Source organism: Gastrolobium bilobum, unplaced genomic scaffold (genome assembly GCF_033153095.1).
Source record: "Gastrolobium bilobum isolate Gb01-03AN ecotype WA unplaced genomic scaffold, APGP_CSIRO_Gbil_v1 utg500, whole genome shotgun sequence".
Lineage (NCBI taxonomy): Eukaryota > Viridiplantae > Streptophyta > Magnoliopsida > Fabales > Fabaceae > Gastrolobium > Gastrolobium bilobum.
The window spans coordinates 602,975-615,985 of NW_026896335.1; the positions used below are offsets into that span (position 1 = coordinate 602,975).

The window sequence follows — 13,011 nt, forward strand, 5'->3', positions numbered from 1 at the left end:
GGATATTTTTAGTAAAAATATTTATTTTTATCATATATAGTATTATATAGTGCATTATCAAATACTAGATGATATTATCTTATACAATATATTATTTTATACAATACCGTACCAACCACTGGATAGTATTAAAATTCAATCAGGCCTTATACCCCTAAGAATCTTGCGAAAACATCTTCTTCTTTTTTGGAAACTGATCATAATTACCTCTTTGAGGCGAATCAGAACCCCTCGGTATCCCCACGGGTAGGGGTGCTAAACGAGCCAGGGGCCTTTGGCTCGGTTCGTGAAGGCCTGAGCTTACATGTCTGAAATTGGTTATTGGCACCAGGTTTGAACTTGTATAAAAACTCGTTTAATAAAAAGGCTTCAGGCTCCAATTCAAAAGTTCGGCCTTAGAGCCTCTCAGCCTGACCTAGTATATTATTTTTTTATATATTTTTTTATACTACTTGTAATATCCCTCTCTTTCTTCTCAATCCATTTCATCCCATTTTATTGGTTAAACAGAGTTTTTGAACGATTTTGTTCTATATTATGTTGTTTGGATATACCTTGAATTTATGAATATTTATGGAATTACTAGTGTTATTGATTATATATTCTGTTTGGATAAATTTTTATTGTCTTGTTTTTTTAAAACATGCTAAATCAGACTTTTATTTTTTATAAATAAGACAGGCCACATACCAATAATTATATTTATAACAGGCAACAGGCTTGGTCAGGCTTACCCATTTAAATACAAGCTTAGCCTTTTAAGAGCAAAGCTCAGCTCGGTTCGGCTCGTTAACCCCCCCGACCCACGGGTTCGACTCTTTGAGCCGTCTATGAGACTAATCCAGAGTTCAGGTGCGAGTCCAAGAATTACGGTACTTATGTCCCTCCCCAGATAGTGTTGGTGGGATTCGAACCGAAGTCCTATCCCACCACTCAGTCCCTATGCTACCAACTGAGCCATCACACTTGGGTCGAAAACATCTTTATTAAAAACTTGAATGGGATAGATTTACCGTCCTTATAGTATTACCCAACTTGATTGAATTTGAATAATCAAATAATTGATAAAGAATTAAAAAAAAGACTTGTAATTTTTTTAATAATTTTAATTCTGTCAACATCAAATTTTGTAATTTTTTTAGTGGACTAAAATAAAAAATTTCTTTTAGTCCATCATTCAATTATTAACTAAAATCATTAACATAAATAACTATTTATATATAGCAAAAGTATTTTTGTCTTTGCGATAGAAAAATTTTGTCCGCTATAAACAATTTTTACCAAGTGGATTCTCATTTTTTTTAACAAGGATCCGCTGACGGATTTGGTTTTTGGTGATGGCAAAAAATAGAACATATATATATATAGATGAGTTTGTTTTTTCTCCAGTTACTGCAGATAAATTATCTGCAATAAGCCCAATACGACGTTGTTTTGGGACGGAAATCATAGTGTTTTTGTAATTGTAATTTATTTCAGGGTTATAATAGTCTTTATATTTATAATTTTATAAGATTTCAATACCAAAACGACGTCGTTTTGGGAATAAATGCAGATAATTTATCTGCAATAACTGCAGAAACTATATATATATATATAGGTCAGTATCATTTTACACCAGTGTAAGTTACACTCTCAATCTTGTTCACTGATTCCACTTATATCTAAGCGCTCAAATTTTTTAGTAATATGAGCCATTGGATACAAGTGGATCAATGGTCAAGATTGAATGTAAGACTTCTAACTCTTACACCGGTGTAAGAATATCCTGCCCTTATATATATATATAGGAAAATTGTGTGTCTTTTTAAAGGACTAAAATTATGTCATTTTAAAAGAGAGAAAGAGAAAGAGATAGATAAAGGGGAAGAGAGAGTGGACAAAAAAAATGTACTCTTTGTGAGAGTAAAATGACATAAGTTGTCTTATTTAAAAGGACAAACACTTTTCCCTATATATATATAGGGACGGTTATACTTACCACCAGGTAAGTTTACCACCCTTACAACCAATCTCCTAGCCGTTAGATTAGAATTAAATCTAACGGCCCATAATTATCCCTTATAATCCTAATTTTTTCTCTCTCATCCCTTCTCTCTCTAGGTTTGGGATCTGCACATCTCTCTCTAGGTTTGGGAATCAACTCTCTCAGTCATTTCGCAACAAAATAAAAATCTTAGTAATAAACTAATCGTGAGTAACCATAATTATTTCCAGTGCAGTTTCTGACGATTGTCAAGATTCAATCAGCAGAAAGCACAAGAACTGATTGATAATCACACATTTGCTTTGCGATAAAAATTAATAGAGCGTATATCAAAAGGACCTAGTAATCGACGCATGATCAGACATTATTTTGGTTCGTTGTTATGACGATATCAACTAAAAAACAAAAAAACTAGATTCAACATCTCCCCTCTCTCTCTAGGTTTGGGATCTGCACACACCTCTCTCTAGGTTTGGGAATCAACTCTTGCATCCTCTCTTTATTGTTACAGTGATTCCACAAAGCATCATATAGAGAGGATGAGAGAGTTGATTCCCAAACCTAGAGAGAGGTGTGCAGATCCCAAACGAGAGACAGAAAGGGGATGAGAGAAAAAATTAGGATTATAAGGGATAATTATGGGCCGTTAGATTTAATTCTAATCTAACAGCTAGGAGATTGGTTGTAAGGGTGGTAAACTTACCTGGTGGTAAGTATAACCGTCCACTATATATATATAGGGTTTGGTATTTGTCATTTTAAATGACATAAGTTATGTCATTTTAGGAGAGAGATAAACACAAAAAAAGAAAATCATGGGAGAGAGAAAGTGAGTGATTTTTTTAATTTAAATTTTAAATAAAAAAATTATTTTGTTTTTATCTCTCTCTTAAATTGACATTACTTTATGTCATTTAAATGACAAACACTTTTCTCATATATATATAAGGGTTTGGTGTTTGTCATTTTAAATGACATAAGTTAAGTCATTTTAGGAGAGAGATAGACACAAAAAAACGGAAATCATGGGAGAGAGAAAGTGGGTGGTTTTTTTTTAATTTAAAATTCAAATTTTCTGTGTCTGTATCTCTCTTAAAATGATATAACTTTCTGTCATTTAAAGTAACAAACATTTTTCCCTATATATATATATATATATATAATCTCATGTTATGTGAGAAAACAAATTCTTCCTACATATACGAGAAAACAAATCCTTCCTATATATATCATAAAAAGTTGTCACATTCTTTTTTTATTTTATTTTTTTAAATAGATAAATCTCACACTTAATATATATATATATATATATATGGATTCTCTTTTTCTACCGTCAATATAGATAATTTATCTACATTGAGCCCAAAACGACGTCGTTTTGAGGCAAAAATCAATGTATTTTTGTAATTGTAATTTATTTTAGGGTTACAATAGTTTTTTCATTATAATTTTTTATTTTTAAACTTAAAACGACGTCGTTTTGGGAGTGATTGTAGATAACTTATCTACATTCACTTTAGAAACCTTAAAGCCTATATATATATATATATGGGAAAAAAAAATCTAATGTTACTTTAGATAATTTTATCTAATGTTCACTAAAACGACGTTATTTTGAAGTTGAAAAATTAAAAAATTAGAATGATAAAGACTATTATAACCTGAAATAAATTAAAATTACAAATATCCATGATTTTCGCTCCAAAACGACGTCGTTTCGGCGAACATTAGATAAAATTATCTAAAATAACTTTAAAAAAAATAAACCCATATATATATATATATATATATATATATATATATATATATATATATATATTACATGAGATTAGGATTTTTCTATCATATAAGATTTATTTTTCCCATCTATAATATGGCATTTTATTGAAGGGTTTTATAATTCTTATGTTGAATGAGAATTGAAATCTTATGTTCTAGAGATAAAAAAACATGTGAGACCCATATGTTAGAAAAAATTATATGTAAGACCCATGTTAATACAAAAATCGAAGGGTGGGTAGAAAAATATTAATTCTCATGTTGAATGAGAATTATGAAACCCTTTATTGAATTGGTATTAAAATAAAAAAGAAAAAGAAAAATTGAAGCTATTTTAATCGTAAGTGGCATCCTTTACGAGGTTGGAAATCCGCAGAATATTTGAGGCAGAAGCAGAATGAGAATCCGATCGGTGTTCGACGGCGGCGACATGAGAAGGGAATTTGAAAAAAGTGGTATTGACCCAAAGTTCCTTCCATTGATATGGAAGCATGTGATTCTGAATCTGAAGCAAAACGGTGAATGGGATTGGGAGAAACATGTTCCCTCTTTGCCTTCATCAGCCTACTCTTTGCTTCGTTCCAACTTCAAAAACCCTCTCTCTTCCTCTCTCCACTCCGTTTTCCACTCTTCTGATAACCTCACCTCCAAGCTCCTCATCAAGCTCCATGTACAGTTGTTCTCCCTCTCAATCTCTTTCTCTCTCTTTTTTATAATTATAACATATGCTCTTATGTGCAAGTAGGCTAAATTTGTTTTCTTTTTCCAGTTTCCGTTTTGGGTTTTTACTGAAACTGAAAATTAAGGGCATGCTCTTTTTGGAGGATAAGGTTTTGCATTGTGAAGTTTTGGATTCAAGTGTACTAGATTTTTAAATTGAGAGAAGGAGGGTGGTGGTATAAATCTGTGTGGCAAAGATTAATAGGCTTTCTTGCAAAGTATCATTATGTTTGATTCACCCTAACTTCTACTTGATGCCAAAAACAATGATGCAAGTTTTTCCTGCTTGTGTATTACTTTTGGCCTTCATGTTAAATGTGCTTTTATTTATGAATCTCTGTTGATGCAAGTCTTTGTTCTCTGCTCATTAGTTACTGGAATTACCTTGTGTCTTTGTGATCTGAAGCATGCTGTTTTATCTTATGTGGTAATGTAAACATAGGTAGTTCAGTACTTAAATCGTTTAAAGAACAATTGATTTTTTTTATATGAATTTCTGTTGTCAGAATGGAGCTTTTGTGGAGGCTGTGATAATGAGGTATGATACTCGTTTGGGCAAATATGGTGGTAAACCCCGTCCCGGTGGTCTAAGAGCAACTTTGTGTATATCATCTCAGGTTTCTTCCCCTCAGCCCCCCTCCTCTTATGTTTCCATTTTCCCCCTCTCCTTGATTTGAGTTTTGATGATAAATCTATTTCTTTTTCATTGGAGCTTTTTCTTCCTCTTCGTTTGACACAAATGAAATGCAAATGTTTCCTTTTTCTGAAGGTAGGATGCAAAATGGGTTGTAAATTCTGTGCTACTGGAAGTATGGGGTTCAAAAATAACTTATCATCCGGAGAAATTGTGGAACAGTTGGTTCATGCCTCTAGTTTATCACAGATTCGTAATGTTGTTTTCATGGTAATTACTTTTTACCTCCTTTATGGTTTATGTCTAGAGGCAGTCTTTTTGTATCTGCGCATGAAGAGAGGTTTTCTTGTTTGTGATGAGTTCTGTATATCATCCACTGTGCTTGACTTCAAATGTTGAGCACTGTTAGTATAAATCTGTAGATACTGCTCTTTTCATATAGCTGAAGCAAGAGATTTAACTGTGATCTTCCTTTTATCCTTTTCTTTCTCTACCCTTGAATATGTTATATTCTATGTCTTTTATGATTTGCTATTTTGTCTAAAAGCATGAACTTTGTTGCTGATACTAATTGATGGTAATCTTATCTAACCACTCGCATTGGTGCATCCTTGCTCAAATTATTGGAAAACCTGATATACTTATTCCTTGTGTCTGTTTTCGTATATAAACAAAAATTGAGGAAAATAAGAAGAAAAAAGAAAATTCCTGTCTGATTATCAGTTGTGCAAGAATTACTTATCATTTATCAATTGAATAACTGAATAAATGAATATTATTGATTTCCTGTCAATTTTATTTTGGGGCTGCATCCTCTGGTATTTAACAAATGTTAACAAACCCACAACTTTATTAAAAATTATCTTAGAGACCGTAATGGCATAATGTTTCCTCATTATTACCCTGCTGTGTTTTGATTCTTATAGATATTCTACTAATCTAAAGATGTATTAAATGCCAAATGTGTCACTATAATTGCAATTAATATCCAGTTTGCAGTTTAATCAACTATTTTCGTACAGGGAATGGGAGAGCCTCTGAACAACTATTCTGCTGTGGTAGAATCAGTTCGTGTCATGACTGGATTGCCATTTCAATTGTCATTGAAAAGGATTACCATCTCAACGGTAAAAATATGCACTACCGACTTGCATTGTTTTCTTCTATTTTTCCTGACAAATTAACTTCCAAAAACCTTGTATTTTATTCCAGTAGGTGGGTCTTATACTTCATGCCAAAAACTCTGGATTGAAAGGAATAAGATTATACATTCTACTTCCTTTATTTGAGATTATTAGTATTTGTTAATGAGTACCCAGCTAAAGGATTTCCTTTTTATTAAGCATGTTGATTACTATTCGAGTAAAATCTGAGAATTTCCTAAGGCTCTAAAGCAGATTATGTTTATACTGAGAGTTTGGGACATTGCCTTTGCTGTGTCTATTGTTTTTCTGTTTAGTAATTTCTTTTACATAAAGTTCTTGAATGCTGGAAATTTCTGGTTTATGAAGGGTATATTTGCATCTGTAATAGGTTGGCATCATTCATGCTATCAACAAGCTTCATAATGATCTGCCCGGATTGAACTTGGCAGTCTCACTGCATGCACCAGCCCAAGACATCCGTTGCCAAATAATGCCTGCTGCTCGTGCTTTCCCTTTGGAAAAACTTATGGATTCACTGCAAGAATATCAAATGAAAAGGTGATTTCCAAACATCCATGCTACTTCTGAGTATTATGTAAACTTTTGTTCTTTAGCATTGTGAACAATTTCAGTGATTTTGGAGTGTTTACTATTTCATCCTTAATTACAGTCTGCAGAAAATATTAATTGAGTACATAATGCTTGATGGGGTAAATGATGAGGAGCAGCATGCCCACCAATTGGGAAAACTGCTAGAGACATTTCAAGTGGTAAACACCCAAATTTTACGTGGTAGCATATTAGAATTTTGAAAATTCTGAATTTTAAGTAATTCTCTAAATTGTTTATAGATTTGAAAATTGCTTGTTCCTCTCTCTTTTTAGTGTTTCTCTGTCAAACATCAATGCTCTACCAATATAATTCCAACAGCCTACTTCTCTAAAATGTAGGCACTGGGATTGGTGGTGTTTCTTGAGAACATCTACTCATTCAGTGACCGTGAATGATCAATCTAATGTGACATCCACATATTTGAAAATATAACTAAACAATTCAAATAAAGATTACAAAGCTCATTTAATCCTGTAACAGAGCTGGTTTTGGGGGAGTAATTTCCAATTCTACTTTTTCAGTGAGTCTGTAGTAAGCTTGTAGCATTTATGCTGTCCATTTCTTCTCGTTACCTAATTTCATATCTTGCTATTTGCTAATTGCTTTTGGCCTTTTGCATTCTCTCTCTCTTTTTTTCTTAAACTTGATATTCATTCCCAGTTGCACAATGCTCTTGACTTTTTGCTAATTGTCTGAATTATGAAGCAGGTAGTGAACTTAATACCTTTCAACCCTATTGGTACATTGAGTCAATTCAAGCCTACTAGTGAGGAGAAAGTCTCGAAATTTCAGAAAATTCTTAGGGGTACCTATAATATTCGAACAACGGTTCGGAAGCAGATGGGTCAGGACATAAGTGGTGCATGTGGACAATTGGTGGTTAACTTACCGGACAAGTCTCTTGGAAATGCAGATCCCCTAACGGACATAGAAGATCTTGTTATTTGATATCATTTAGCTTCAGTTTAATTCTTAGTCTGAATTTAAAATATATATATAAATTCCTTATTTATTTATTTTCTCTTAAGTTTAATTCTATAGAAATTTAAGTTTAATCTATTTTTTTCCTTGCTCATCTAGGTACCACTTACACAATCACTGTCATTCGCTCAACGAATATGTAGTGATTAATATTACAAAGTAAACATGGATACTGCATTTGAGTATTAAATGATGTTAAATTTATTTGATAATATTACATATACGAAAGTTAAAGAAACCAAATTTTATACTCTACTATAATTATATTTAGCTGTAGATTTTACCTGCTATCTAATGTGAAATGTCGGCGTACAACGTTATTATCTTTTCCTTCCAAAGTTGTCCCTTGCAATTTTTCAAGCTTACTATTAAAATCAAACGGAACCACTCATGCAGATGTGTATCAACTGGACTTCTAGGAATCCTGGAAGTATCTGGCCATTAAGTTTTACACGATGATTTAGAGTTTCTGGCCTATTTATAAGTCGGTAATTTAGAGATAAGCCAACTGCAAGTCAAAGACAACCTACTTGATGGGAGTTTATAGAATTGACCAAAATACAAAATCTTAAGAAAGGACGATAAGTCATGTACTAGGTTGACAAAAAAGATCCGGTTCTAAAAATTGTCACGAATAAGCTAAAAGGTTTGATAGTCAAGGAAAACAGGGTAATACAGGCATTTCGATTACATATTGTTCTGCATTCTAATGAAGCCAAGGGAAATTCCAATTTCAAAACCTGTACGCCTCAGTCAGCGGGGATTGAGTCCAGTTGAAACTAAAATTCAGAGCAGTGCATGCTTATAATTGCACCTGAGGAAATGAAATACTTTATAAACAGGTAAATCATCTGTGGATATTGCCCCCTAAGCCACGAGTTGAAAAGATGATTTAGAACGACCTTAATACTGGCTGCTGTTTGCAATTATGAAGCCAAGAGTGCTTCCAGCTTTGCTATCTGATCATCCTCATTCTTCTGTGGAATGTGATCCTTATTAACCTCTTGATATAAATCATGTTTCCACTTCTCAGTTTGAGTCTTAATGGGACGATAACCTTGTCTTCCATTGAATTTATCTCTTCCCCTGTAATTGCCATCGTCACCATTGCCCCCATATCTTCCTCTTAATGGAAATCCATCTCTCCTAGCTTCACCCTTGTTTGGCGCTCTATCATCTGCAAATTGCTTCTCAGGTCTATCCAACTGGCGTGGGTTGCTGCTTCTTTCCTCCCTCCTTTCATTCCTTTCTGGAGGGTGGTCAATCTGGCCTGACTTTACAGCCGGATCAGCATCTCCCAAATCCACCGGAATCTTCTTCTCCCTAAATGCAGGTCTTTTCCTCGTGGCAGGAAGTGAATCATCTTTCCTTCCAGAAAAACCATCTCTTCTCTGGAAAGTATCATCATTCGGTTTGGCTTGTGATTTCTCATCTCTCATCTCCCTACCGTGACTTGTCTTTGCCCTTTCATTATGCTGATTCTTTGAGTCTTTCCACCATCCGCGCTCTGGAATAAAAATGAAATAATTAGATTCTTTTCTGTGAACAACTATGGTGTATGTTATATTTCCACTTGGTGCAAAGATCACACAAGAAGCTCACAAATTTTTGTGAGTCAAGTCAACAGGGAGAAATTCCAATTAAGTTTTTCTTTTAACTGTTTATTTATTTAATTTTGTTTCTCAACCACATTTTATAACAAAATACTTACAACTGAAAAAACATTTTTTCTTGCACAAAATGTAAGGAATATTGCACTAAATACAATGAAAAAATATATATCCAAAATGAAAAAAAATGGGAAACTCACCACCAGCTTTCCTTTGACCAGAGCTTCGCCCAGCCTGCCCTGCACTACCTCGTTCATCATGCTGTCATAAGACATGCATAGGCCTAAGGTGGTTATATATATATATATATAACGGAGGCACTTGAAGGCATGGTGCTGAACATGAATCCCACTACATCACCCCCAGAAAAATAGTTTGCATACACTGAATAAAAATCAAGCGTACGAAAAAATTTAAATCTGTAGTTGAATTAAGACTTTCCTTTCATATGGGAATACATGTGAAGATAAATACTCCAACTCCTTACATGTTAGGGGATGTAAGAATCATTTTCGACAATTATTATATTCTGCTCGAATAATCAACTATTCATGCAATATTTGATCTTCAAAGAAAACTCAAATCATTTTCATTTTTTACCACTTCTGGCTTATATTTCACCTGGTATAGCCATACTAGATAGCAATCCTGGCAATCTTGAATAAGTAACTTGTCACCCTCGTGTAGAAGAGAAAGATAGAGAAAAATGGCAAGGCTAAGCATTAGCACTAAGACTGAAAAGTGACAAATGAAATCACTCATAACTTCTGCCCGACAGTTAATAGATCATCAACATCAATATCACATTTATCTCAAATTAGATGGGGTAGGCAATTGATGAACCCAAATTAAAAGCAAGAAAAGATTGATTGATACTAAGCAAAGAGTACACAATGGTTTATTATGTTTTTTCCCAGTTCTCCACAACATAACCATTGTTTACTAGCCACAATACACTCCAACTAAATATGATAACGGTGCACTCAAGTTAATCACTTGGGTAAAAGATTGTACCGCCGTGGCTAACCTAGCGGTATGCAATCCTCTTCTAGCATATGAAAGATCATGGGTTTTAAAACAAAGCAAGCGAGTGAAACCTTACATTTTACAAATGTTTTTAATTTTGGCTCGACTCAACAGGAGCTTTGAAAGCACCAAGCAGGCCAAAAACAAGTCAAAAGGGCGAGAACTAATACTTAAAAACAAGTCCTATGCGCAACATCTGTACAAAACCTGAAAATGAGAGAGAGATATTGGTACTTGAGTTGGATCAGGTGCATGTTTGGGTGCTTCATGATGATCAATTGGTTTCTTGTTCGTGTCCTTGAGCAGATCCCCAGACTGTTGCTTAGAATGATCTGCCGCCAAAGGGGCTTCATGTGGTAAGGAATCACGCAGCTTGGGGTGGTGTCTCTGGTCTCCATTTTCTTCGGTAGCACTAGTTGTTGCTCGGTCTCTTTCTTGTTTTCTATATCTCTTGGGGCTAGAACCAGCAACAACTATTATTCGTTAGATATAAACCCCCATATCCCCCACAGAAATCAACAACAAACAATTGCATTTTAATAGAACGAATCCAACACAGAGCTTCTTCCAAAGTAAGGTTTGAAATTAAGAATTACTAACGTCAACCTGCTGACAAAAATAAATATAATATGGATTTCACAAGAATGGGTTGGGTGGTAGTACTAAGCAATTCGACCATGAAAGTGCAACAAAAATCCTATTTGTTGATGATATATGAAAGAAAAGACAAAAGAGGGTGTGGCTATGCCTATGGCTATGTGTACGTACACACCTGGGTTCTCGATCGAATCGAGAATGGCGTCGCTTGGAATCAGAATCACGACGAGACATTGGGGTTTGTCTCAAAAGAAGAAATGAAATGATAGGGTTAGTTAGTGTGTTACGTTAGGGACTTAAATTAAACTTGGTGACTGCGTCTGCTTCGAGAATGAATTTTTGTTGCTACTGTTGCATTAAAGATTCAATACATTTCATTAATGAAAATATTACATGTTAGTTAAAGTTTTCTTTTTTTTTGCCAAATTTGTTCTCTCTCCTATGATATGTAATGTTCTCTCATTGATGAGATGTACTGAATCTTAATATAACAGTAACACCAAATATATATTCCTGCTTCACATGTCATCCTTCGTTTTATGAAATCTACACTCACACATGACAGATGGACACCACCCGTGTGTGTGCTTTTAAATGTCTTGTGTGCTACTACATTATTGCCAGATACGACCGTATTTTATTTTTATTTTTTATTTCTGAGGAAAATATAATTAAAATAAACATTTTATTTTTATTTTTTAGGCCAAGCAGAACTTTTATATTTTTTTTTAAAAAATTCCAATCAGTTCATTGCTTCGCAACTAATTCGATTCGAGGCAGATCTATGATTAAGGCTTTAAACCCCTCCCAAAGGTGGTATTGAAGAGATTCGAACAGATGCTCTCATCCCCACCTGCTTAGCTCTCATGCGCGCTGTTACGATCTTTTATTTTATTATTTTATTATTTTCTGAATTGTTGAGTTGTTTAAGTAGTGGGTTGTTATTTGAATTTTAACTTTCCTAAAGAATAGGTCATAGCTATTAGTGGAGCATAGTGGGTAGTTATCTTTAAAGTTGTCTTGTATTATCTATTTAAACCTTTAGGTATTTGAATAAAAGTATCATATCAGATTAAAAAAATTATCCAGAAGTCACTTTGTGCAAGAGGTCAGGCTTCCTCAATAAAGTCATTTGAGGTCAGACTTCCTCAACAAAGCCAATTTCCTATTTTTATTTATTGTGTTCGTAATATGCGCCAACTGAACTTCCAGCATTTGGTGCAAAACTTTTTCATTACCACTAGTGTGTACGTATATATATGTACAGGCCCTAAATTGGGTGATAAAATATGGAAGGTCTGGCCTGTGCCCACTTCTATGTCAACCTTGGTTAATGATATTTTGCACATTCTGATCCAAATGACCTGGTCACCTTGTGCACTTTCTGCCCTTCATTTATTTTGATAAGAATGTGTCATTTCTCAAAACTAAAACCAGGTATGCTTTGCCGTTCCGAATATCGAAATGGGCCTTCAGTCCATCTTCCAACAACCCCTTCAAGTTGATACGATTGATAGGATGCCCGATGAAACACGGATTTACTCACAAGACTGACTGCGTTTGAAACCAGTTCTTAAGAAACTCCATATTAGTTCAATTTGTTCATTTCAAGTTTCATATTTGTATAATTTATATATAAAAAAATCAATTCAAGTGTTTGGAGTTCTACAGTCTATAATCTATATTATAATTATAGCTTTAATCTATTCATCAGAGCCAGAGGCATCGTTTGAGAGCGCCCGTTTTTTAGGAAAACCGCATTAGTAACGAGCCTCATCAATTCAACTTGAAATATGCATAGCTTAAAGCAGATTGTGAACGGGTAACAACATTCTCCGGAAAATGCGTCACGTGAATAGGACTATTTTATTCATCATCAAGGTTCATATTACAAAGTAAGTTACAAATAGAATTTACACA

General features: G+C 34.0%; 2 protein-coding genes across 3 annotated transcripts; one reads left to right on the top strand and one right to left on the bottom strand.

The window, feature by feature from the left end:
• Positions 1-4,149: 4,149 nt before the first annotated feature.
• LOC133299130 (uncharacterized) lies at positions 4,150-8,022 on the top strand. The gene is made up of 7 exons (XM_061498566.1): positions 4,150-4,436; positions 4,993-5,103; positions 5,256-5,390; positions 6,143-6,247; positions 6,654-6,823; positions 6,936-7,035; positions 7,586-8,022. The coding sequence occupies exons 1-7, from the start codon at positions 4,164-4,166 to the stop codon at positions 7,823-7,825; spliced, it is 1,134 nt and encodes a 377-aa protein (XP_061354550.1). The 5' UTR covers positions 4,150-4,163; the 3' UTR covers positions 7,826-8,022.
• A 143-nt stretch (positions 8,023-8,165) lies between these two features.
• Positions 8,166-11,398, bottom strand: LOC133299074 (uncharacterized). Of its 2 annotated transcripts, none has more exons than XM_061498492.1 (4): positions 11,267-11,398; positions 10,729-10,951; positions 9,669-9,729; positions 8,166-9,365 (listed from the first exon to the last, which is right to left on the bottom strand). In XM_061498492.1, the coding sequence occupies exons 1-4, from the start codon at positions 11,323-11,325 to the stop codon at positions 8,785-8,787; spliced, it is 924 nt and encodes a 307-aa protein (XP_061354476.1). In that variant the 5' UTR covers positions 11,326-11,398; the 3' UTR covers positions 8,166-8,784. The 2 variants fall into 2 exon arrangements, with proteins under 2 accessions (XP_061354476.1, XP_061354475.1); XM_061498491.1 differs by having other exon boundaries at positions 10,702-10,951.
• Between the last annotated feature and the right edge of the window lie 1,613 nt (positions 11,399-13,011).